The 21,852-nt window shown below is 37.9% G+C and overlaps 1 protein-coding gene across 1 annotated transcript in view; it reads right to left on the bottom strand.

Annotated features, from left to right (window-relative positions):
• The window catches only part of LOC119522042 (histone demethylase UTY-like), a 120,601-nt gene extending 110,035 nt beyond the window's left edge, over positions 1-10,566 (bottom strand). Inside the window, exon 1 of the mRNA XM_037820762.1 lies at positions 9,785-10,566. Coding sequence (XP_037676690.1) covers positions 9,785-10,566 — 782 coding nt within the window. The remainder of the gene's footprint in view (positions 1-9,784) is intronic.
• Positions 10,567-21,852: the final 11,286 nt, after the last annotated feature.

Here is a 21,852-nt window from a genome sequence, read left to right as displayed (position 1 = left end):
AGTATCCATTGCTTTCTTCTTTCCTAACTCTTAATTGTGTTCATTTATTCCACTCTCCCTACCCCTCGCCCCCACAGCCCATCCTGAGCTTCTGATTGGCCTGTGGTGATCTTATAATTATTGACAGTGATTGGGTCAGGGCTTGGTATGTGACTCAATTCTAGCTAATAAATCATAAATGTACTGGAGAATGCTGGGAAAAATTCATCACCCCTTAGCCAAAATGACAAGAAGAGAGAGTCTCTTGTTCCCCTAAACGTCTTTATGTTTGGCTATGCCTAGAATTCAAGGTCAAGTCTGATATCTTTCCCCTTGCTTTTCTGTAAGTGTGCTTCTAGGATTTGATTTTTTTTATCCGTCAGTTTTAGCCATTTTAGCATAATATATTTGCATCTTGATCTCTGTTAATTATTCAGGGAGCATGAGACATGTTGATTGTTTTAAATAACTGCTCCAAGCCTTCCTCTATTTCAGGAAATCTGTCCTCTAGTATTTTAGGATTTATTTATGATCTCTTCTTCAAAATTTTGGGAATGTTGTATGTTTGGTCTTCCTTGTGGTTCTACATATCTGCCATATTTTTTCACTTTTTGATCTACCCTTTGTAGATATATTTTATGTGATTTTATTAAGCTTGTTTTTAATGTTTCCTATCCCTATCACTTTAAATAAGTCCTCACATTAATTATTACATCCACCGTATGAGGTAGGTACTGATGGTCCTCTTACCTATGAGATCCATTTATAGAAAATGAAATTAAAGAATAGATATGCCAAATAATTTTCCCAAAGAAATATTATCAGTTAGACATGCAACCATGATTCAAGCTCAAGTCTGTCTGACTCTGACTCTGAAATCTTAAATACTTGGGGTCTGAGAAGCAGGGTAGTGTAAGAGAGAGGATTCTGGAGTCATACTGCCTGACTCAAACCATGCTTTTAATATAAAATATATGATGTGATATGATATAATTGTTAACAAAATATAATAGCCTATAATATAATGCTTCCCAGCAGCAAATGTTTACCAAATGATAAGTTGATTAATTAGTATCTTTTATTGCATCTCTGCTTCCTAAGTAGGGAGACTGTTGAGTTACAGTGACCAGGCTGGCTCACTGTCTCTATACATCTCCAACCTCTTTCACAGGATCCCTTCCCATTTAGCCACTAACCCCACCATAATTTGATGAAAACTGAAAGTATTTTGGAGTCAGATATACCTGTTTTCAAATCCTGACTCAAACACCGTGTAGCAGTATCTTTGGACTAGTCATTTGCTTCACAGAGCCTCAGTTCTTGTACCTTTTATAACAGATGGTGTCCATGCTTCACCCATATGCCCTGACTGCTGGTTCCCATGCATGTTTTACAACTTCCTACTACAGATACCTTCCTGAGGGCTTTCTTGGACTACAGGAGCATGTTCAGTTTGTGTATGGAACAGAACAGAAGTGCTGGGTTGTTGGTGTCCCTAGACATAGGCCTCAGAAAATGGTGGCTATAAGTTGGAGGTTAACGACCTAGATTCCTCACCCCTTGGATGGGGTAACCATGGGGCATGTTCTACAATATTATTCAGACATCCACTTTGTGATTGAACTCCAGTTGCTCACAATAGTGACCTGCTCATTAATGTACCTTTTAATGGCTTACTTGCCTTCCCAGCTAAGACACCTGTATCTGTGAATAGTAATGGTAATAATTATAACACACATTTAATTGAGCATTTAATAATATAGGAGACACTGTAGTAAGGCCTTTATGTGCATTCTCATTAGCCAATTGAGAACATATTATCATCTTAATTTATAAGGTGATATAACTGAATCACAGAATGGTAATAACTTGTCAAATCCTACAGCTCTGTGCTAAAGTGAACCAAGACACTAATTCCAGAGCCTTGTACTCTTTGGTCATTGTACTATATTTTCAGCTAGAATGGTGGAAAATAGCCATTGTCTAAGATGTAAAAATTAGCTGAAACAAGGCCTTGTAAACCTTAGTTTTTCTTTCCAATAAAGGAAAGAGAAAGGATTTATAAACATGTTCGGATGGATGGTCTGAGATTAGGGTCATATTTGTGTTGTTGGAAGATCACAGGAGGGAGGCAGGAGAAGACTAGTTAGAGGTGCTTGCAATAGTTTAAGGAATGGTTGACTCTGTTAAAGAAATAGCAGTGGCAATGGAGAGAAGGAGATGACTTTTAAAGACATACAGAACATAGTATTAGCTGTACCTTATGATGCATGGTTGGTAGCTGTGAGAAGAGAGAATGGCCTCAGAACTTTCCAGGTTTCTGACTTAAGCAACCAGGCAGCTGAAAGTTATGTTTACTGATTTGGAGAGCCCAGAAAAAGAAACTGTTTTAGAAGGGAGTATAGGTATACTTAAGAAGTACCAGTAAACAATAAATTATAATATGGAGCAAAATACATTAACATAGGGTAAATACATTTGGGACATGATCAGTGAAGGAAGAGAATTCTAAGCTGATAAATGAAGAATGAAAAGGTACTAACTATATCCCTCCATGTCCTATACATATCTTGGCTACATTTATAGCCTTTTTGGAAGCTACTTCTCTCACAGTTTTTAACATGTTATAATCTGAGGCGACTTCTCTTCAAAGTTTAATGCCTTAAACTTCTAATAACAAAATCTCTAATAACATTAAACATGTAGAGATTAATAAAATTTAGTATAGCCATCCATCTCTTCCTCCCTCTGATTCTCCCTTCTCCACTGACAATGTAAATACTCGTTCGCATATCAGATGAAAGTTAAAAGGCCAGTCAAATACAGAGCAGTCTTAAAGCACACTGAAGACCAAAATCTTAAAGCACACTTCAGCCAGAAGTCATTCAGAGAAATGCCTTCCAGCCTATTCCTCCTATTCCAAAATACCAGAATATTAAAATTTATTCTAGAGATTTGATTCTACATTGGCAGACATATGGGATTTTCTCTTCAATGAAATGTGTGCCCCAATATTATTCTCAGGACTAAGATTTTTCTGTCCTAGGGAAGGTCCTAAAGGTCAGTGCAGAGACCTACACAGCATACCTGCATGTGGCAAGTAAGACAATAGACCAGGGTACCTGGTTGATTCACACTCATCATAGGATGGGCTTTAGCCATGAGCAACCCTGCCATCAGCCACCTTTGAAGATTCACACTTCAAAATCCATTAGTACTCAATTCCTAGGCAATTTGTTTATTATACCAGTATGTTAGACAGAATTATCCACCCCCTCCTTTCCCCCACAAAGATGTCCATTTCCTAGCTCCCAGAACCTGTGAATCTGTTACCTTACATGGAAAAAGGATTTTGCAGAGGTGATTAAACTAAGGATTTTAAGATGGGGAGATTATCCTGGATTATCTGGGTGGGTTCAGCATAATCACATGGGTCTTTGTAAGAGGGATGCAGGGAGATTGGTGTTGATAAGAGTAAATGTAGGTGCAGAGGCAGAGGTCGGAAAGGAGAGAAGATGCTACAATGCTGGCTTGAAGATGGAGGAAGGGGCCACGAGCCAACAAATGTAGGTGGCCTTGAGAAGTTGGGAAAGGCAAGGAGCTGGATTCTCTTAGGGTCCTCAGAAGGAATGCATACCTGTGAACACCTTGATTTTAGCCCAGTGAAACTGATTTCAGACTTCTGACTTCCAGAATTTTAGGATAATAAAATCGTGTTGTTTTAAGACACTAAGTTAGTGGTAATTTGTTATCACAGTAATTAGGAATCTAAGGTAGTGGTAATTTGTTATCACAGTAATTAGGAATCTAAGGCAACCAGCAGATTGCTGGTTGTGACAGACAGTGGTGTTGTTCAGGTGTTCTGAAGAGTCATTCTAGCTGCATTGATACATCCTACTGTGGAATGCAATCTACCAAATATTAAGTGCTACTTTTAATTCACATAGTTTTTTATGTTTTCTGTATATTTTCTGGATGAAGGAACTAAGTCATGCCATAATAAAATGTAATAAAGCACCCAGTAAAATTACTGAGAAGTGTCTGCCAGCCTTAGTGCTATGTTGTCCAATCCAGTAGCCACAGTGGCCATATCCACTCAAGTTTAAATTAAATAAAATGAAACTTAAACTTTGTTCCTCAGCTGCACTAGCCATATTTCAAGGTCTCAGTAATGTGTGGCCAGTGGCTACCATATTGGACAGTGCAGATTACAGAATATCTCCATCACCATGCTGCTCAGGAACACCTTTATGTTTTTCCTATTTAGCCATAGAATCTCTCATGATTCCCACTTCCAGAATGGACAGTGAAATCTTAAAATTGAGAGCACATTTACACTGATGATAATTTCAAATTTTTATTTTAAAAGGCCTAAAGCAAAACATCAGAGCATAAATTATAATGACTTTCTGCCTCAGCAAAAAATAAATTGACATCTGGAAAATCAGGAGATAACAAGAGTGTACAGCTAACATGTAAGAGTGTCAAAACACCTTTGAAAAAGTGAAAACAGGAACAACAACAACAAAAAGGAATCTGGCAAGAAAGAATCAAAACCCAAAACTGGAACTAAGCAGTCATTGTAAATTAAAGGAAAAAAATTAAACTCAAACATATAGACACACACACTCATACACTGACACACACACACACACACACACACATACACATGTTGGTTTCCCTCCTTCCTTGGAGAGGATGGCAAAGGGTCATTAGAAAGCATTTAAACAACCATGAATTCTACTTTAAACAGAAATCATTAGTTCAATTGCCTTGGTTTTTAGAAAAATCTCCCTGTAATAAAGTAATCAGGTGAAACCAGGATCTCTTAAGCTATAAAGGAATTAATACTGACTCGTGGAGTTTTTGTACATACAGGACTGAAGCTGAAATTATGCATAAGGGAATCTCATTATAATGATGGAGAAGTGGGCAGAGCTAATACATAACTTGCAACTACATCTGCAGCATATGGCTTTTTTGCTGCACGGTAACATTGATGTTAAGGAGCATGCATTGCAATAATGCAAAAACCTTGTTACCAGAAGTTTTAGAGGAAACAAAGGAGATATACAGAAATGCTTCAGGCTGTCAGAATAGCTGGGTGATGGTAGGAAGATGAACATTACCACCTAAAGTGATAACTACAATGTCTTGAGGAGGAAATGGGGTTTCTGGCTTGGGGGAGAGGAAGCATAAAGTTGTGCTAGGGTAGGAAAGGAAGACTAGTTCTGTAAATGAGTAAGTGACAAGATGCGGACTGGAGTAACTCAGATGGAGGTGCTACCAAAAGGACACTGAAAGACATAATGCAGAAGCAGCCTGTCACGTGTAGTGAACAGTTAAACAACCGAGGTCTTCTGGAAAAGCAATCAACAGCTGAACTTGTTTTCTTTGAGGACCCATCTAGCTGCCTAAGGACAGCAAACTGCAAGTGACATCAGCTGCTGGGGAATAGCAACTGACTCAAAAAGAAGAAAACAGTTCATTATTTTCAAATGTCTGTAATTTCTTCTTTCCGCTTTTTCATATTTAAGTCCTTTTTCCGACTTTCATAGATGAAATCAGTATATGCATCAGTTTCCCTTTATGCAAATACAATAGCATGATAATAATTACATATATATTATTGAGTTATTCTTTGACAGGTAGAGTGATGGAGCATTTAGAGGGAAGCTTTGCCTGAGCAGACCTAGGTTAAAGCAGGATACACTACAGATCCCTGAAGAAGATGGTTATGATTTTTTTGTGTGTGTGTTCACTGAACATTTTATTTACTAGTTTTCAGAGTAAACAGTGGATGTATAAAATAATCTAAAAGAAACTTTTAAAGTACCATCATAAACTTATGAAATGCAAATATCTGATGAGTTTCAAAATATTTGCAGTTATTGTTCTTATTGAAGCTCAACTTATCCCATTTGTGGCTAACACTATTTCTGAGCCTATAACATGACTTCAAAAGGTAGCTCAATATTGCTTATTTCTGTCATAAAAAGGAATCTAGGTTCTTTTGAATGGAAATGATATTTGAAACCACATCTAGGGTATTCACTACTATTGAGCAGATCATTGTTTTTAGATTTTCCTGGTGTATCCAATAAGGAAATGTTTTCTTTCACTTTTTAAAGACATAACATTTCACAAGTGAATAATAATATATCAAACTAACTTTTAAGGATATGGTTTTAATTAATTTTTCCCTTTTGCTATTTATTTTCCCTATCTGCTGCCAATGTTAGCTTCCAATGACATATTATTATTATTGGCTGTACACAAACATACATATTCATTTGTACCCATAGAATGGATTTATAATAGCATAAAATATTATCATTAAAAACAGTGTTTTTGGAAATGGTGTTTTGTACTTAGATAAAATCTGACCAGGGATGTAAAGACAACTTAAGAGTGCTGAACAGTTAGTTATTTTAAATAATTTCTTTCCGTATGGTTATTCCAACAAATAAAAAGTACACTTCACTTGTTTAATTGTACTTTTGATTTAGACATTTTAAAATTTATCTTTTTCTGATAATGGTGTAAAAAGATACAGAAAGCTCTATAGTCAAACACACAAAGCAATATGTAAATTCAAAAGGTTTTCCTCTACTCCAGTCCATTTAATTATGCTCTTTCCACCACATTCTTTGAGATGACTAATTTTTTATCATATTTTTTATTGTGGAATATAACATATATACATGGAAGTAATAACTTTCCAACTGCAATATAACAAGCAGTTAGAAAATTTCAGAGAGTATTATAGGTTATAGTTCGACAGTCTCAGTTATTTCCTTATTATGAAATATACACAAAAAGGTAAATCTTTCAAAGTATGATTTCACAAGTAGATATAAAAGGAAATTTCCAAAGTTGTAATGAGATATAGTATCATAGTAATAGTTATTTCCTTATAGTGAAATATAACATATATATAAAAAGGTCTAGCTTCAAATTAGAATTTAACAAGTAGCTGTAGAACAAATTTCAAAGGATGCTAAGTCTTAAGAGTTCCACCATTTCAATTTTTAACTTTTAGCTATTCTAATACCTTAGCAACTAAGAAAAAGGAAATTATATAAATATTTAGTATTCTTAATCCTTCTTAAATTCCATCTTATCGGTTGCTACTCCTTCCTCTAGTTTAATCACTTAAGGAATCTGCAGGGATTTCTAGGCAGTGACCACCCTAACCTGATGTCTAGGCAGTGACCACTCTAACCTGTTCATGTTGGAAAGGGGTGTCAACTTTATGAGCAAAGGGGACACATCTAGCTGATGTTCAAGAGGCTATAGCCTCTGGGTTTTATGACACAGCTGGCATGGGAACACTCAGAAACACTGAAGTTTCTGAAGAATAAACTCAGTGATTGCAACTTTTATCAGGTCTCACATAGGAATGTGAGTATCCTTTAAGGTTTTGGGAATTAACTATCCACTTGGGCTTATCTTACTATAGTCATTTGGCATATCCAGGGGAAGCTTGCGTAGGAGTAACCTCCAGGACAGCCTCTTGACTCTATTTGACTTCTCTTATCCACTAAAACCTTACTTTGTTGCCTTTCTTTCCCCCTTTAGGTAAAAAAACAAACGCATTCTCAATCCCTCAATGTCAGGGTCATTCCTGGAATCCATGTCCCACATTGCCAGGAAGGGTCATTCATCTTAGGGATCCTGTCCCACATTGGGGGGAGGGTGATGAATTTATTTGCAGACTTACGCTTAGAGAAAGTCCACGTTTGAGCAACAAAAGAGGTTCTCTTGAGATGACTCCTAGCATAATTATAGGTGGGCTTAACCTCCCCTTTACAATTACTGTAAGTTTCACAAGCGAGCCTCATGATTGTGGACTTTACTTATAAAGTAGGGTGCTCCTAAATTCACAAAGTATATCTTATGTTCATGATAATCCATCCATATTGACTGCTCTCTCCAAGTTCTGTGGATTTGGGGGCCTTATCAAAAATCAGTCAAGTGTACATCTGGGATCTATTTCTGAACTCTCAGTTTAACTCCATTGATAGTCTATCTTTATGCCAATACCCTGCTGTTTTGACCACTGTAACTTTACAGTTGGTTTCAAACTCTGGAACTCAGAGTCCTCCCACTTCATCCTTCTTTTTTAGAATGTTTTTGGCTATTTGAGTCCCCTTTCCCTTCCAAATAAATTTGATAACTAGCTCTTCCAAGTCTGTGAAGTAGGTTGTTGCAATTTTGATTAGAACTGTGTTGAATATTTAGATCAGTTTGGGTAGAGGTGACATCTTAACAATGTTTAGTCTTCATATCCATGCACATGGAATATTTTTCCACCTATTTAGGTCTTTTTTTATTTCCTCTAGTAACATTTTGTAATTTTCTATGTAGTCATCTTTTACGAACTTGGTTAAGTTTATTCACAGGTACTTGATTATTTTAGTTGCTATTGTGAATGGAATTCTTTTATTGCCTCTTCAATTAGGTCATTGCTAGTGTATAGGAACATTGCCAACTTATGTGCATTAATATTATATCCCACCACTCTGCTGAACTTTATTAAAAGCTCAAGCAGCTTTGTGATTGAATTTTCAGGCTTTTTCAAATATAAGATCGTATTATCTGCAAATAATGAGTTTCTTCCTTTCCAATTTGAATACCTTTTATAGCTTTGTCTTGGTGAACTGCTCTGGCAAGAACTTCTAGCACAATGTTGAATAACAGAAGCATCACTGGGTATCCTTGTGTCATTCCCGATCTTAGGGGGGAGGCTTTCAGCCTCTCACTGTTGAGTACTATGCTGGCTGTGAGTTTTTCATATATGCCCTTTATCATATTGAGGAAGATTCCTTCAACTCCCACCTTTTGAACTGTTTTTATCAAAAAGAGATGTTAAATTGTCAAATGCTTTTATAGTGTCTAGCGAGATTATCATTTGATTTTTCCCTTTCATTTTGTTAATATGTTGAATTACATTAATTAATTTTATGTTGAACCACCCTCAGAAATGAACTCCACTTGGTCATGGCGTATAATACTTTTGCAGTGCCTTTGGATTCAGTCGGCAAGCCTTTTGTTTAAGACTTTTGCATCTGTATTAATTAGGAAGATTGAACTATAGTTTTCCTTTTTTGTGGTGTCTTTATCTTGTTTTGGTATCAGAATGATATTAGCTTCATAAAAAGAGTTAGGCAGTGTTCCTTCTTCTCCAATTTTTTGAAAGACTTTGAGTAGGAATGGTGTAAATTCTTTTTGGAAAGTTTGGTAAAATTCCTGTGAAGCAATCAGGCCCTGGGCTTTTATTTGTAGGTAGATATTTGATGACTGATTGGATCTCTGTGCCTGTGATTGATTTGTTGAGGTCTTCTCTTTCTTCTTGGGTCATTCTAGGATGTTCATGTGTTTCCAGGAAGCTGTCCATTTCCTCTAAATTGTCTAGCTTATTGGCATACATTTTCTCATAGTATCTTCTTTTGACTTTTTAAATTTATTGAGGATCTGTAGTAATTATCCTTTTCTCATTTCTAATTCTGTTTATTTAGGTCTTCTCTCTTTTTTACTTTATCAGTCTAGCTAGGAGTCTGTTAATCTTACTGATCTGAAAGATCTAACTTTGTTGTTGTTGTTCTCCAGCTCATTTATTTCTGCTTTCATCTTTGTTATTTCTTTTTGTCTACTTGCTTTAGGGTTATTTTGCTGATCACTCTCTAGCTTTTTCAGTCGTTCAGTTAGGTCTTTAGTTTTAGCTCGTTATTGCTTTTCATTCTTTGACTGTTTTCAGTGTAAGATCAAATATATCCAAACTAAATGACAGAACGCTATATACTGTGCATTACTTGGGTGTGTGTGTGTGTGCAGACGCATGCATTTTCCACCTCCACAATATGCAATATTTTTATGGAGATCTTTCCACAAAAGTATAGAGAAGTAAACATATTCCTCATTTTCTTCAACAGGTGACTTTTGGGGTTCATACAGGTGGGCAATATGAAATTGAATTTCAGCACTAGACAAAGTGCAGGGATTACAGTCAACCAAAGCTAACTGAAGATGCTTTAAACTAGACTCATAGTCTGTGTTCACTTTGAACATAATCCCAAGTCGTAAATGAATTTCCTTGGCTCGACAAAAGTTGGGATCAATGTAAAGCACCTCCTGAAATGCTTTAATTGCCCACTGAAATGCACTGTAATAAAAGTAGACCAAACCAAGCCCATATAAAAACACAGCATTCTTCCAGTAGTCAGATTGCAAACTATAGTATCTCTGATAAGCAGATAATGCTTTTGGATAATCTTCCAACAAGAGGTTGAAGTGACCTAACTGACAAAAGAAATCAGACTCCACTTTTCCTTCAGCTTTTAAAATTAAAGATTCGTAGTAGCGAACAGCCTTGTCCAGTAAGGTTTTTGCCCTGGCGTCATCTTCGTGAAACCTCACGAACCCGAACAGGCGGCTGTCTAGTCCTTCTAGCGCTTCCATCTCCTCAGCTGTCAGGCTGGTAGTCCGCTCCTCGCTCTCGCTGCTTGCTTTTCCCGCCGCCATTTTCTTTTTCTCATCACCGAAAGCTGTCGCGGCGGTAGCGAGCAACACTCCGCAGGATTTCATGAAAACGCAACAAATTTACAACTCCAACGCCGCTACCCCCACCCCCACCACAATCAAATGCTGGTAACAACAGCTTCGTTAGACTAATACAGAAACTTCATAGCCGCCTCTTCCGTCGCGGACAGCAACGACGAAAACTCCCAAAGTGATGGCGAGGGCGGCGGCTGAAAGGGCCGCAGGGCCGGAATGGGGTGGTACGGTTCCTAGAGCACACGTCAATGAAGACCGAAATGCGCGGATCTGTGGACACCAGAGGAATTCGTTAGGTTTACAAACTTTCCAGGCACCACGACAAAGTTGTTACAATTTTTCCACAATGTGAAGGCCACGCCGCTGCCGTGAGCCCCCAGCACCACGGGCTCAGCCAATCTACGGGATAATCTTTTTTTGTCATACAGACTCCTACAATAGTCATTCGGCTAGTCAATTTCGTATTAAACTCAGAATGAGCAGAGAGTTTATGTGGACGTGGGGAATGCAGAACTTCATTGCCCTGAAATAGGTAAAATGTCGGGATTTACCTGCACACCAAAATGATTCCCCATTGCTTCTTATTTTTTTAAATAAGCTTTTTGTTTTAGAATAGTTTTAGAATAGACATTTCTCATATACCACACATCCAGTTTTCCCTATTATTAACATCTTGCCATAGTATGGTATATTTGTTATAATGAACAGTAGTGAATATGTTGTTATTATTATTGACCAAAGTCCATACTTAAATCAGATTTCCTTAGGGTTTTTTTTTATCTTCATTTTATTGAGATATATTCATATACCACGCAGTCATACAAAACAAATCGTACTTTCGATTGTTCACAGTACCATTACATAGTTGTACATTCATCACCTAAATCAATCCCTGACACCTTCATTAGCACACACACAAAAATAACAAGAATAATAATTAGAGTGAAAAAGAGCAATTGAAGTAAAAAAGAACACTGGGTACCTTTGTCTGTTTGTTTCCTTCCCCTATTTTTCTACTCATCCATCCATAAACTAGACAAAGTGGAGTGTGGTCCTTATGGCTTTCCCAATCACATTGTCACCCCTCATAAGCTACATTTTTATACAACTGTCTTCGAGATTCATGGGTTCTGGGTTGTAGTTTGATAGTTCCAGGTATCCACCACCAGCTACCCCAATTCTTTAGAACCTAAAAAGGGTTGTCTAAAGTGTGCGTAGGAGTGCCCACCAGAGTGATCTCTCGGCTCGTTTTGGAATCTCTCTGCCACTGAAGCTTATTTCATTTCCTTTCACATCCCCCTTTTGGTCAAGAAGATGTTCTCCGTCCCACGATGCCGGGTCTACATTCCTCCCCGGGAGTCATATTCCATGTTGCCAGGGAGATTCACTCCCCTGGGTGTCTGATCCCACGTAGGGGGGAGGGCAGTGATTTCACGTTTCAAGTTGGCTTAGCCAGAGAGAGAGGGCCACATCTGAGCAACAAAGAGGTATTCGGGAGGAGGCTCTCAGGCACAATTATAGGGAGGCCTAGCCTCTCCTTTGCAGCAACCATCTTCCCAAGGGTAAAACCTGTGGTAGAGGGCTCAACCCATCAAACCACCAGTCCCCTATGTCTGTGGTCATGTTAGCAACCATGGAGGTGGGGTAGGCGAATACCCCTGCATTCTCCACAGGCTCCTCAAGGGGGCACTGCATCTTTTTTTTTCCGTGTTTTTTTTTTTTTTTAACTTTCCCTTCTTTTTTAAATCAACTGTATGAACAAAAAGTTAAAAAGAAAACAAACATACAATAAAAGAACATTTTAAAGAGACCATAACAAGGGAGTAAGAAAACGACATCTAACCTAAGATAACTGCTTAACTTCCAACATGTTCCTACTTTACCCCAAGAAAGTTACCTAATATAGCAACATTTCTGTGAACTTGCTCCTACTATATCCATCAGAAATTAACAGACCATAGTCATTCCTGGGCATCCCCAGAACGTTAAATAGCTTATCTGTTCTTCTTGGACTATTGTTCCCCCTTCCTTAATTGCTCTCTATTGCTAGTTCCCCTACATTCTACATTATAAGCCATTTGTTTTATATTTTTCAAAGTTCACATTAGTGGTAGCATATGATATTTCTCTTTTTGTGCCTGGCTTATTTCGCTTAGCATTATGTCTTCAAGGTTCATCCATGTTGTCATATGTTTCACAAGATCGTTCCTTCTTACTGCCGCGTAGTATTCCATCGTGTGTATATACCACATTTTATTTATCCATTCATCTGTTGAAGGACATTTGGGTTGTTTCCATCTCTTGGCAATTGTGAATAATGCTACGAACATTGGCGTGCAGATATCTGTTCGTGTCACTGCTTTCTGATCTTCCGGGTATATACCGAGAAGTGCAATCGCTGGATCGAATGGTAACTCTATATCTAGTTTTCTAAGGAACTGCCAGACTGACTTCCAGAGTGGCTGAACCATTATACAGTCCCACCAACAATGAATAAGAGTTCCAATTTCTCCACATCCCCTCCAGCATTTGTAGTTTCCTGTTTGTTTAATGGCAACCATTCTAACCGGTGTTAGATGGTATCTCATTGTGGTCTTAATTTGCATCTCTCTAATAGCTAGTGAAGCTGAACATTTTTTCATGTGTTTCTTGGCCATTTGTATTTCCTCTTCAGAGAACTGTCTTTTCATATCTTTTGCCCATTTTATAATTGGGCTGTCTGTACTATTGTCATTGAGTTGTAGGATTTCTTTACATATGCAAGATAACAGTCTTTTGTCAGATACATGGTTTCCAAAATTTTTTTCCCATTGAGTTGGCTGCCTCTTTACCTTTTTGAGAAATTCCTTTGAGGTACAGAAACTTCTAAGCTTGAGGAGTTCCCATTTATCTGTTTTCTCTTTTGTTGCTTGTGCTTTGGGTGTAAAGTCTAGGAAGTGGCCGCCTAATACAAGGTCTTGAAGATGTTTTCCTACATTATCTTCTAGGAGTTTTATGGTACCTTCTTTTATATTGAGATCTTTGGTCCATTTTGAGGTAATTTTTGTGTAGGGGGTGAGGTAGGGGTCCTCTTTCATTCTTTTCGATATGGATATCCAACTCTCCCAGACCCATTTGTTGAAAAGACCATTATGACTCAGTTCAGTGACTTTGGGGGCCTTATCAAAGAGCAGTCGGCCATAGATCTGAGGGTCTATCTCCGAATTCTCAATTCGATTCCATTGATCTATATGTCTATCTTTGTGCCAGTACCATGCTGTTTTGGCAACTGTGGCTTTATAATAAGCTTCAAAGTCAGGGAGTGTAAGTCCTCCCACTTCGTTTTTCTTTTTTAGAGTGTCTTTAGCAATTCGAGGCATCTTCCGTTTCCAAATAAATTTGATAACTAGCTTTTCCAAGTCTGCAAAGTAGGTTGTTGGAATTTTGTTTGGGATTGCATTGAATCTGTAGATGAGTTTGGGTAGAATTGACATCTTAATGACATTTAGTCTTCCTATCCATGAACATGGAATATTTTTCCACCTTTTAAGGTCCCTTCTATTTCTTTTAGTAGAGTTATGTAGTTTTATTTGTATAGGTCTTTTACATCTTTGGTTAAATTTATTCCTAGGTACTTGATTTTTTTAGTTGCTATTGAAAATGGTATCTTTTTCTTGAGTGTCTCTTCAGTTTGTTCATTTCTAGGATATAGAAACATTACTGACTTATGTGCATTAACCTTGTATCCCGCTACTTTGCTAAATTTGTTTATTAGCTCTAGTAGCTGTATCATCGATTTCTCAGGGTTTTCTAGATATAAGATCATATCATCTGCAAACAATGACAGTTTTACTTCTTCTTTTCCAATTTGGATGCCTTTTATTTCTTTGTCTTGCCGGAATGCCCTGGTTAGCACTTCCAGCACAATGTTGAATAACAGTGGTGATAGCGGGCATCCTTGTCTTGTTCCTGATCTTAGAGGGAAGGCTTTCAGTCTCTCACCATTGAGTACTATGCTGGCTGTGGGTTTTTCATATATGCCCTTTATCATGTTGAGGAAGTTTCCTTCAATTCCTACCTTTTGAAGTGTTTTTATCAGAAACGGATGTTGGATTTTGTCAAATGCTTTTTCAGCATCTATTGAGATGATCAATTGATTTTTCCCTTTTGACTTGTTAATGTGTTGTAATACATTGATTGTTTTTCTTATGTTGAACCATCCTTGCATGCCTGGAATGAACCCCACTTGGTCATGGTGTATGATTTTTTTAATGTGTCTTTGGATTCGATTTGCAAGTATTTTGTTGAGGATTTTTGCATCTATATTCATTAGGGAGATTGGCCGGTAGTTTTCCTTTTCTGTAACATCTTTGCCTGGTTTTGGTATTAGATTGATGTTAGCTTCATAAAATGAGTTAGGTAGTGTTCCATTTTCTTCAATGTTTTGAAAGATTTTGAGTAAGATTGGTGTCAGTTCTTTCTGGAAAGTTTGGTAGAATTCCCCTGTGAAGCCATCTGGCCCTGGGCATTTATTTGTGGGAAGATTTTTGATGACTGATTGGATCTCTTTGCTTGTGATGGGTTGGTTGAGGTCTTCTATTTCTTCTCTGGTCAGTCTAGGTTGTTCATACGTTTCCAGGAAATTGTCCATTTCCTCTACATTATCCAGTTTGTGGCCATACAGTTGGTCATAGTATCCTCTTATAATTTTTTTAATTTCTTCAGGATCTGCAGTTATGTCACCTTTTTTATTCATTATTTTGTTTATATGGGTCTTCTCTCTTTTTGATTTTGTCAGTCTAGCTAGGGGCTTGTCAATCTTGTTGATCTTCTCTAAGAACCAACTTTTGGTGATATTTATCCTCTCTATTGTTTTTTTGTTCTCTGTGTCATTTATTTCTGCTTTAATCCTTGTTATTTCTTTTCTTCTACTTGGTTTAGGATTGGTTTGCTGTTCATTTTCTAGCTTCTTCAGTTGATCCATTAGTTCTTTGATTTTGGCTCTTTCTTCCTTTTTAATATATGCGTTTAGTGCTATAAATTTCCCCCTTAGCACTGCTTTTGCTGCATCCCGTAGGTTTTGGTATGTTGTGTTCTCATTTTCATTCGTGCATATATATTTAGCAATTTCTCTTGCTATTTCTTCTTTAACCCACTGATTGTTTAGGACTGAGTTGTTTAACCTCCAGGTATTTGTGAATTTTCTAAGTCTCTGATGGTTGTTGACTTCTAATTGTATTCCCTTGTGGTCAGAGAATGTGCTTTGAATAATTTCAGTCTTTTTAAATTTATTGAGGCTTGTTTTATGTCCCAGCATATGATCTATTCTGGAGAAAGTTCCATGAGCACTACAAAAGTATGTGTATCCTGGTGATTTGGGATGTAATGTCCTGTATATGTCTGTTATATCTGATTCATTTATCAGATTGTTTAGGTTTTCAATTTCCTTATTGGTCTTCTGTCTGGTTGATCTATCTATAGGAGAGAGTGATGTGTTGAAGTCTCCCACAATTAGTGTGGAAACATCAATTGCTTCCTTTAGTTTTACCAGTGTTTCTCTTATGTATTTTGTGGCACCTTGATTTGGTGCATAGACATTTACGATTGTTATTTCTTCTTGCTGAATTGCCCCTTTTATTAGTATGTAGTGGCCTTCTTTGTCTCTCAAAACATCCCTGCATTTGAAGTCTATTTTATCTGAGATTAATATTGCTACACCTGCTTTCTTTTGGCTGTAGCTTGCATGAAATATTTTTTTCCATCCTTTGACTTTCAGTTTCTTTGTGTCCCTGTGTCTAAGATGAGTCTCTTGTATGCAACATATTGATGGTTGATTTTTTTTGATCCATTCTGCGAATCTGTATCTTTTAATTGGGGAGTTTAATCCATTTACATTCAACGTTATAACCGTGAAGGTATTTCTTGAGTCAGCCATCTTATCCTTTGGTTTATGTTTGTCATATTTTTCCCCTCTGTCTATTAATATCCTTTATTGTACCCATACCGAATCTCCTTAATAATGAACCTTTCTCCAAGTCTCTCTGTCCTTTCTTTGTTTCTCTGTCTGTAGGGCTCCCTTCAGTATCTCCAGTAGGGCAGGTCTCTTGTTAGCAAATTCTCTCAGCATTTGTTTGTCTGTGAAAAATTTAAGCTCTCCCTCAAATTTGAAGGAGAGCTTTGCTGGATAAAGTATTCTTGGCTGGAAATTTTTCTCACTCAGAATTTTAAATATATCGTGCCACTGCCTTCTCGCCTCCATGGTGGCTGCTGAGTAGTCACTACTTAGTCTTATGCTGTTTCCTTTGTATGTGGTGAATTGCTTTTCTCTTGCTGCTTTCAGAACTTGCCCCTTCTCTTCTGTGTTTGACAGTGTGATCAGTATATGTCTCAGTGTGGGTTTATTTGGATTTATTCTATTTTGGGTTCGCTGAGCATTTATGATTTGTGTATTTATGTTGTTTAGAAGATTTGGGAAGTTTTCCCCAACAATTTCTTTGAATACTCTTCCTAGACCTTCACCCTTTTATTCCCCTTCTGGGACACCAATGAATCTTATATTTGGACGTTTCATATTATCTATCATATCCCTAAGGTCCATTTTGATGTTTTCAATTTTTTTCCCCATTCTTTCTTTTATGGTTTGATTTTCCATTCTGTCATCTTTGAGGTCACTGATTCGTTGTTCAACTTCCTCTAGTCTTGTACTATGAGTGTCCAGAATCTTTTTAATTTGGTCAACAGTTTCTTTAATTTCCATAAGATCATCCATTTTTTTATTTAGTCTTGCAATGTCTTCTTTATGCTCTTCTAGGGTCTTCTTGATTTCCTTTGTCTCCCATACTATGGTCTCATTGTTCATCTTTAGTTCTTTGAGTAGCTGCTCTAGGTGCTGTGTCTCTTCTGATCTTTTGATTTGGGTGCTTGGGCTTGGGTTATACATATCGTCTGGTTTTTTCATATTCTTTATAATTTTCTGTTGTTTTTGGCCTCGTGGCATTTGCTGAACTTGATAGGGTTCTTTTAGGATTTGTAGACCAATTGAAGTCCTTATCTCTAATTTATCACATCTGTAGCTTCGTGGAGTACACTTTCTCTAAGTAACCAGCAGGTAGCGTCCTTGAGCCACCTGTTCTCCAGAAGCCAGTTCTCCCCTGGTTAGCCTTTTTGGTGAGTGGGGGAGTGAGTCTTGTGGGGTCCAATTGGTGTACCAAGCTTGGGTGTGTAGTTGGTGTTGCCTGCCCTGTATATGGGGTGTGTTTCTGGGTGGTTAGGGAGGGGGGGTGGCTCTAACAATCAAATCTCCCTGGTGATCCTAGAGTTTTAAAGCTGCTGCAATAGTCTAATCCTTCAGTTCAGTCCTGCCACAGTTTGTCTCTGCCACTGACCCATAAGTCCTTGGTATTGGCGTATGGCTCCTGAGACTTGCAAGTGGGCCCCTCTCCCAGGCCGTGCACCCCGGGTCCTCTGTTGAAAGATGACTGTGCTATGTCACAGGTGAGTGCCATCCCCCCAGGGCAGTTCTGGGATGCTGGGCTGTGTAGGGAGGCTCCCAGTCTGCTGAAATGCTGGCTGAATGGGGCTTTGTTAATTCACACTGCTCAGCCTTCCCAACTCTGGGACAATCAGCTGAGGTTGCAGGGAAGGCTAATGTCCACGCCCAGTTTTGTGGTGTGTGCCTGTTATTTGAAGCACTTCCGTCACACTGGGTTGTTTGGGGCAGTTCTGGGCTATGGGGCTGGCGATGGGCAGGAGTGTTTCCTGTCCACCAGGATGATGGCTGTGAGCGGACACCCCCCTTTTCTTGGGAAGTTGTGGTGTTTAGTGAATTTTCTCAGCCACTGGATTATTGCGTTTTGTCTCAGAGCTCTCCTAGTTCTGCTCTTGACTTGACCTGCCCAAACTACAAGTCTTTGAAGCTTTCTGTATTGGGCTTCTTAGAGTAATTGTTTTAGAAAAAGAAAAAAGGATTAAAAAAAAAAAAAAAGGCCCTCCTCAGAGATCTAATGGGTTATTGAAATGCTAAGAGACAAAGCAACCAGGGCCGTTAAGGAAAAGTCCACAGGGCAGAGAGATCAGCTTTTCTTTGGGATTTGCATATGCACCTCAGGGCCTGAGCTCTGCCTTTCCCCTTTCTATGTTCACCAGAACTCCAAAAATCCTCTGCTTTTATTTTGGAGCTTTTCGTGTTGTTTTTTTTTTTCTCTATGCCTGTCTCCTCTCTGCTGGGCTGGCTGCTCTCAGATTCTCTGGTGTCTGGTCTCAGTCTATCTATGGTTGGAGTTTGGATCAGTAGAATGAGTTTCCGATAAGGGCTGCCACTGCAGTTCTCCCTTCTGCTTCCCGGAGCTGACAGCCCCTCCTCCCACGGGACTGAGCCTGGCAGGGAGGGGCGCGGGTCCCCTGGCTGCAAAAACTTACAGATTTCGCTGATCTCAGCAGTTCCATGTTTTCATGAGTGTTGTATGAAGTATGCCCAAAGTCAGATTGCTCTGTGGTGTCCAGTCCACGCAGTTCCTGGCTTTCTACCTATTTTCCTGGAGGAGTAACTCCATAGGGTTTTTGTTTTGTTTGGGGTTTTAAAATTTTTTTTAATTTTTTTTATTAGACAAGTTGTGAGTTTACTGAACAATCATGCATAAAATACAGGATTCCCACATACCACTCTACCACAGACACCCTGCATTGGTGTGGATCATTTCTTATAATTGATGATAGCACATGTTAACAACTGTGCTATTAATTAAATTCCATGGTTTAACATAAGGCTCACTGTTGGTGTACTGTTGTTCCATGGATTATTTTTTTAATTTTATTCTGTTACCGTATATAGCATTTCCTCCTTTTAATCATATTCAGACATATATTTCAGTGCTGTTAAAATTCACAGAGTTATGCAACCATCACCACCATCCACTACCAAAACATTTCCGTCATTCCTGATAGGGACCCTGTACATTTTAAGCCTTAACTTCCCATTCCCTATCCTGCCCCCTTTCCCTACCTGTTCCCTGGAAATCCTATATTCTAGATTCTGATTCTGAGTTTGCTTATTCTAATTGTTTCAGGTCAGTGAGATCTTACAATATTTGTCCTTTTGTGTCTGTCTTATTTCACTCAATATGATGTCTTCAAGGTTCATCCTTGTTACGTGTGTCATCACTTCATTCTTTTTTATGGTTGAATAATATTCCATTGTATGTATATACCACATTTTATTTATCCATTCATCAGTGGACATTTGGGTTGCCTCCATCTTTTGGACATTGTGAATAATTCCCCTATGAACATTGGTGTGCACATGTCTGTCTGAGTCCTGCTTTCAATTCTTTCGGGTATATACCTAGTAGTAGGTTTGTCAGGTCATATGGTAGTTCTATACTTAGCTTTCTGAGGAATCACCAGACTGTCTTCTAGAGCAGCTGTACCATTTTACATTGCCACCATTAATGAAAGAGTGTTCCTGTTTCTCCGCATCCTCTCCAACACTTGTTAATTTTCCATTTTTTTCATAGCAGCTATTCTAATGGGTGTGAAATGGTATCTCATTGTGGTTTGGATTTGCATTTCCTCATGGCTAGTGATGTCAAGCATGTTTTATGTGCTTGCTGGCCATTTATATATCTTCTTTGGAGAGATGTCTGTTTGAGTCTTTTGTCCTTTTTTAAATGGGGTTGTTTATCTTTTTATTGTGAAGCTGAAGGATTTCTTTATATATTCTGAATATTCATAATCTGATTTGTGGTTTCCAAATATTTTCTACTGTTGTATATGTTGTCATTTTACTTTAATGACCAAGTCCTCTGAGGTACAAAACTTTTTCATTTTGATGAGGTCCCATTTATCTGTTTTTTCTTTTGTTACTTTTGTGCTTTGGGTGTAGTGTAAGAAACCATCACTGCCTAACGCAAGGTCCTGAAAACGCTTCCCTACATTTTCTTCTAGTAGTTTGATAGTTCTAGCTCTTATATTAAGGTCCAATCCATTTTGAGTTGGTTTTTGTATATGGTGTGAGGTAGGAGCCTTCCTTTTTTTTTTTTTTTTTTTTTTTTTTGCAAATGGAGATCCGGTTTTCCTAGCACCATTTGTTGAAGAGACTATTCTTTCCCAATTCAGTGATCTTTGCCACCTTGTCAAAAATCAATTGGTCATAAATGTGAGGTTTGATTTCTGAGCTCTCAGTTCTATTCCACTGGTTGATACATCTTCCTTGTGTCAGTATCTTGCTGTTTTTATTCCTGTGGCTTTGATACTGCCAGAAGGACACATTTATCTTATGTATTTCTCATGATTAGACTGGGGTTATGTGATTTGTTGAGAAAGACCAAAAAAGTAACATGCCGTTTTCATCACATCATACCAAGGGTATATACTATCAATATGACTTATTGTTGACGTGAACCTTGATTATTTGGCTGAGGTAGTGTTTGTCAGTTTTCTCCATTGTAAAGTTACCCTTTTTCACATTTCCATACTGTACTTTATGGAAGGAAGTCGATATTCCTAGCCAACACTTAAGAAGTGAAGAATTATGCTCCATCTCCTTAAGGGCAGAGTATCTATAGAAGTTATTTAGAATTTTTCTGAATAGGGATTTGCCTATTCTCTACCCTTTATTTATTCATAAAGCATTTATTTACAGCAGTATGGGATCATGGATATTTATTTTATACTTTGGATTATAATCTGATACTTCTATATTTATTTTGCTGCTCAAATTATTTCAGCTTTGGCTTTTGGAGCTATTTCAGTTGGCTCTTGTGTCCCCTTGACATACCTCCACCGATGTAGTTTTGGGTTTTGTTGTTGTTCTTGTTTTTAGCACTTCCTTACATTCTGAAACTACACAATGCTCCATGTGTATCTTGTATATTTTCATCCCATGTCCTGGAATCAGCCATTTCTCCATGGAGCCCTGGTTCCTTTTATTGGAGAATACTATTAGAAACTAAGATCCAGGTGCTAGGTGTACTTGTTTCTACTGGGGTTTCATTGCTTAGGCACTCTGCGCTGACAGAGCAGGGAACTATATGTGTGTATACAAACCTGAGTATATACACATATCTATAAATATTCCTGTAAATAAATATATTTGTCTGTTAAGCGAATTCATAATGATGTGTCTGATGTGATTTGGAAAGCCATATGGACCACACTCCCCTTTGTCTAGTTTATGGATAGATGAGTAGAAAAATGGGATGGGGGGGGAATATACCCAGTGTTCTTTTTTGCTTTAATTTTTATTTTTATTATTTTTGTTTGTGTGGTAATGAAAATGTCAAAAATTAATTTTGGTGATGAATGCACAATTATGTAATGGTACTGTAAACAACTGAATGT

The sequence above is a fragment of the Choloepus didactylus genome, chromosome X, assembly GCF_015220235.1.
Source record: "Choloepus didactylus isolate mChoDid1 chromosome X, mChoDid1.pri, whole genome shotgun sequence".
NCBI lineage: Eukaryota > Metazoa > Chordata > Mammalia > Pilosa > Megalonychidae > Choloepus > Choloepus didactylus.
The sequence above is the reverse complement of the archived record's forward strand: the minus strand, read 5'-3'. Positions and strand labels throughout refer to the sequence as shown.